Below are 5314 nucleotides of genomic sequence, written 5' to 3' on the forward strand. Positions count from 1 at the left end.
GCTGCTGGAGCCTCGGGGAAACCTGGACTGGACTGTGAAGACCTGATCCAGGGTGCTGGAGGAGATCCAGGACTCCCGGGTCCAGATGGAGAGCCAGGTGGGACCAGCTGCCTCAGGTCCATCCAAGAGAACCAAACAGGGTCTGACCGAGTCTCTGGTTCTGCAGGGTGTCCAGGTCCCATGGGGGATCAGGGTCCATGTCTGTCCCAGCCCGGGGACCTTGGGGACAACGGGGACCGGGGATGCTCAGGACCAAAGGGTTCTGGGGGGTCTGCAGGACTCCCAGGGCTGCAAGGCTACCCGGGTACCTCTGGAGAGAAAGGTCAGACCCTCATTCACAAAAACCACCTGGACCAGGTCCAGAAACCAATCTAAAACAAGCCCTGGTCCAGGTCTGAATTCTGGTCCAGTTCTGTGCCAGAACTTCATGAACTATCTTTGTGTGATCAGGTCTACAGGGTGGAACAGGTCTCATGGGAATTCCAGGGAGTCTAGGTCCTCGAGGTTCACCTGGACCCAACGGCCCACCGGGACCCATGGGGGGTCCAGGACCAAGGGGTCCAAAGGGGGAGGAGGGCCGGGTCTTACCCTGCCCCACATATGCCTCTCCCCCCTCAGGACCTCCAGGACCACCTGGCTGCCCAGGCCGGCCCGGAGAGCCCGGTCTGGAGGGAGGACCAGGTCTGAGGGGACCACCAGGTGAGAACTGGGAGGGGGGACCCAGAACTGTCGGAGTCCAGGTTCAACCTGGTTCTGATCCACATTTCTCAGGTTGGAAGGGGGACCCTGGACTTCCAGGACAGCCGGGCTGGACCGGCTCCCCTGGATCAGATGGAGACCGAGGCCAAGGGGGGCAACCCGGAGTGGGCGGAGCCACTGGAGAGCCAGGTGAGCTGGAGGCGGACCAGGTCCAGTTCAGGTGTTTGATCCTGGTCCTAGACCTACTGAGCGGGTGTGGTTCTGTCCCTGCAGGTGGTCCTGGTCCGGTTGGGGACCCAGGCCTTCCTGGTCCCACCCGCTGCCTGAACTCCGGGTTCCTCCTGGTGGTCCACAGCCAGACCACATCGGTCCCGGTCTGCCCCCCCAACATGAGGGTTCTGTGGACCGGGTTCAGTCTGCTGTACCTGGAGGGCCAAGAGAAGGCCCACACCCAGGACCTGGGTACTACACAGTACTACACACTACTACACACCCAGGACCTGGGTACTACACAGTACTACACACTACTACACACCCAGGACCTGAGTACTACACACTACTACACCCTCAGGACCTGGGTACTACACAGTACTACACACCCAGGACCTGGGTACTACATAGTACTACACACTACTACACCCTCAGGACCTGGGTACTACACAGTACTAGACACTACTACACACCCAGGACGTGGGTGCTACATAGTACTACACACTGTAACGGTACAGTGCGATGGTTCCAGGTCAGTGTGTGACAGTACAATGTGGTGGTTCCAGGTCAGTGTGTAATGGTACAGTGCGGTGGTTCCAGGTCAGTATGTGACAGTACAATGTGGTGGTTCCAGGTCAGTGTGTAATGGTATGGTGTGGTGGTTCCAGGTTCTTTGTGTAACGGTACAGTGCGGTGGTTCCAGGTTCTTTGTGTAATGGTACGGTGCGGTGGTTCCAGGTTCTTTGTGTAATGGTACGGTGCGGTGGTTCCAGGTCAGTGTTTGACGGTACAGTGCGGTGGTTCCAGGTTCTTTGTGTAACGGTACAGTGCGGTGGTTCCAGGTTCTTTGTGTAACGGTACAGTGCGGTGGTTCCAGGTTCTTTGTGTAACGGTACAGTGCAGTGGTTCCATGTTCTTTGTGTAATGGTACGGTGCGACTGTTCCAGGTCAGGCGGGGTCCTGCATGCGAGTGTTCTCCACAATGCCATTCTCCTCCTGCAACATGGGAACCTGTTCCTATGCCAGTCGGAACGACAAGTCGTACTGGTTGTCCAGCGCGGCGGCGCTGCCCAGCACCCCGGTGGCCGGCGCCTCCATCCAGGAGCACATCAGCCGCTGCGCCGTGTGCGAGGCGCCGAGCGCCGCCACCGCCCTGCACAGCCAGACCTCCCAGCAGCCCCGCTGCCCCCCCGGCTGGAGGAGCCTGTGGACCGGATACTCCTTCCTCATGGTGGGTCCAGAGCGCCGCCCTGCTGGCCGCTGTGCCGGAGAGAGTCAGGCCCCGTTCACTCTATTGCCGAAGCATCAAAACACTGACGTTTAGTTGCGTTTCCACGACGACGGAGGAAACAGACACTGAAAGCACAACTTTTAGAAAACACTCTTCTGCACATGCTCAGTAGAGCCAATCAGAACAAAGTTTCCACTATGGTGTCATGACTGCCAGTCCATATTCTCCTGGACTTGGTACTTTTATTTTGACAGTCACAATCCAGCTTGATACTAAACCAAGAACAGCGCCAACTCGTGGACAAACATGGAAACAACATCAATTTTTTCTGTTTTGGCCGTTGCCGTGGAAACGAACATCATTTTATGAACGTCTCCTTGGAAACGTGAAACTTTTCTGAAATAAAGATGCAAAAATCAGTTTTCAGTTCAAACTTTGTGGAAACGGAGCCTGAAACTCTCCTGGCGCTTGATGATGATGATGATGATGATGATGATGATGATGATGATGATGGTGATGATGTCACTTCCTGTCCTCTCAGCACACCGGAGCGGGGGATGAGGGCGGCGGCCAGTCTCTGACATCATCGGGCAGCTGCCTGACGGACTTCCGGGCGCAGCCCTTCGTGGAGTGTCAGGGCCCGCGGGGAACCTGTCACTACTTCGCCAACATCTACAGTTTCTGGCTGACACGCGTGGAGCCAAGTGCCTCTTCCTCCTCCGCCTCCTCCGCTGCCGCCACCAGCACCAACAGCTCCACCTCCACGCTGACCCACAGCTGGCAGCAGAGGGAGAGCGTCGGGCGGTGCAACGTGTGCACGCGGGAGTGAGGAGGAGCAGGAGTAGCTCCTCCTCCTGGACGATGCTCCGCCTCCTCCTGGACGATGCTCCGCCTCCTCCTGGGCGATGCTCCGCCTCCTCCTGGACGATGCTCCGCCTCCTCCTGGACGATGCTCCGCCTCCTCCTGGACGATGCTCCGCCTCCTCCTGGACGATGCTCCGCCTCTTGGGAGGTGACGGAGCCCTTCCTTGGCCTCTATGAGGAGAGAACGCCATGTCGGGACCAACCAGCTCCACCAATCAGCTCTTCTACAGTCGAGGTCAAACTGGATTGGTATGATGTCACTCCTTCATGGCTTGTGATTGGTCGCTGAGTGAGCAGGTTAACTAACTAGCTAACTATAATGACCAGATTCATTGAAAACAGCAAAACCTTCTCCACCAGTTACTCCGATTACAAACCGAAGGACCTGCTGGTTGGAATGACATTACAACCAGTGTTCCCAGTGTTCCCACTGTTCCCACTGTTCCCAGTATCTCCAGGGACACTGCTGTTTGGAATGACATCACAACCATTGTTCCCACTGTTCCCAGTATCTCCAGTGTTCCCAGTATTCCCAGTCTCTCCAGTATTCCCAGTCTCTCCAGTGTTCCCAGTATCTCCAGTGTTCCCACTGTTCCCAGTCTCTCCAGTGTTCCCAGTGTTCCCAGTATCTCCAGTGTTCCCACTGTTCCCAGTATCTCCAGTATTCCCAGTCTCTCCAGTGTTCCCAGTGTTCCCACTGTTCCCAGTATCTCCAGTATTTCCAGTCTCTCCCAGTATCTCCAGTGTTCCCAGTATTCCCAGTTTCTCCAGTGTTCCCAGTATCTCCAGTGTTCCCACTGTTCCCAGTCTCTCCAGTGTTCCCAGTATCTCCAGTGTTCCCAGTATCTCCAGTGTTCCTAGTTTCTCCAGTATTCCCAGTATCTCCAGTGTTCCCACTGTTCCCAGTCTCTCCAGTGTTCCCAGTCTCTCCAGTGTTCCCAGTGTTCCCAGTATCTCCAGTGTTCCCAGTATTCCCAGTATCTCTAGTGTTTCCACTGTTCCCAGTCTCTCCAGTGTTCCCAGTCTCTCCAGTGTTCCCAGTCTCTCAAGTGTTCCCAGTATCTCCAGTGTTCCCAGTCTCTCCAGTGTTCCCAGTCTCTCCAGTCGTCCCAGTGTTCCCAGTCTCTCCAGTGTTCCCAGTCTCTCCAGTGTTCCCAGTGTTCCCAGTCTCTCCAGTGTTCCCAGTCTCGCAAGTGTTCCCAGTATCTCCAGTGTTCCCAGTCTCTCCAGTGTTCCCAGTCTCTCCAGTCGTCCCAGTGTTCCCAGTCGTCCCAGTGTTCCCAGTCTCTCCAGTGTTCCCAGTCTCTCAAGTGTTCCCAGTATCTCCAGTGTTCCCAGTCTCTCCAGTGTTCCCAGTCTCTCCAGTGTTCCCAGTCTCTCAAGTGTTCCCAGTATCTCCAGTGTTCCCAGTCTCTCCAGTGTTCCCAGTCTCTCCAGTGTTCCCAGTCTCTCCAGTGTTCCCAGTCTCTCAAGTGTTCCCAGTATCTCCAGTGTTCCCAGTTCTTGGTTTCAAAATTGTTTCTCTGTTTGTTTACATTCCGGATCCTTCAAAGTTCCTGAATTCAAAATTGTCTTTCTAATCTTTTCCCACCTTTTGTTTCCGAACGTCGTCCTTTTTTGTGCTGATTGAAACATGGACGTTTGTGATTGGCCAGCGGAACGCGCTCTCGTCACCAGAGACCAATGACAAACTCCAAGATTTTAAGGCCCGCCTCCAGCCCGCCCAGAACTGCACAGAGAGCCTCTGATTGGCCGGCTGGGGGGCGGGGCCTCGTGTCATTGGTCTGCAGGTTTCTTTGTTGATGATTTGGGAAAAATCTGAGAAGCTGTGAAAATCTCGTAAACCAGGTCCAGGTCCTGGTCCTGGTTCTGGTCCTGGTCCTGGTCCTGGTCCTGGTCCAAGTCCAGGTCCTGATATTTCCTCTGTGATTGTAAATACGTTTGAACTCTACGGTTTTATATTTTCACTGTAAATGTTTCAGAGTATTTATTTAGCCTGAAATCAATGTTGGTGCTACTTGTTTTTTTTATTTTGATAATTGATGACGTCACTGAGAAAGCCCCGCCCCCCTCCCCCCCAAAATAAAAGCACATCTGGATTCAAACATTTTATTTTGTCGTAAAGAAACTGAACCGGGTCTATTTGACTCAGTAGGCGACAGACCACAGCTCCCATGATGCTCTGGGAGGAGGAAGTGGGCGGGGCCACTTTGCGTCGAGGATATTTTAATCTCTGTAGGAGGAAACTTCTCACTAACACTCGTGAAACATTTTACTGGACGAACTTTCAATAAATCGCATCAAACCTTC

The 5314-nt window shown here is 54.4% G+C and overlaps 1 protein-coding gene across 1 annotated transcript in view; it reads left to right on the top strand.

The window, feature by feature from the left end:
- Positions 1-5314, top strand: part of col4a4 (collagen, type IV, alpha 4) — a gene marked incomplete at its 5' end in the record, with an annotated part of 36128 nt that extends 30814 nt beyond the window's left edge. The window contains 7 exons of the mRNA XM_080460248.1: positions 11-97; positions 167-322; positions 451-699; positions 772-888; positions 973-1161; positions 1857-2140; positions 2682-5314. Of these exons, the coding sequence (XP_080316374.1) occupies positions 11-97; positions 167-322; positions 451-699; positions 772-888; positions 973-1161; positions 1857-2140; positions 2682-2969 (1370 nt within the window). The 3' untranslated portion in view covers positions 2970-5314. The remainder of the gene's footprint in view (positions 1-10; positions 98-166; positions 323-450; positions 700-771; positions 889-972; positions 1162-1856; positions 2141-2681) is intronic.

The sequence above is a fragment of the Lipophrys pholis genome (assembly GCF_963383615.2).
Source record: "Lipophrys pholis genome assembly, chromosome: 3".
Taxonomy (NCBI): domain Eukaryota; kingdom Metazoa; phylum Chordata; class Actinopteri; order Blenniiformes; family Blenniidae; genus Lipophrys; species Lipophrys pholis.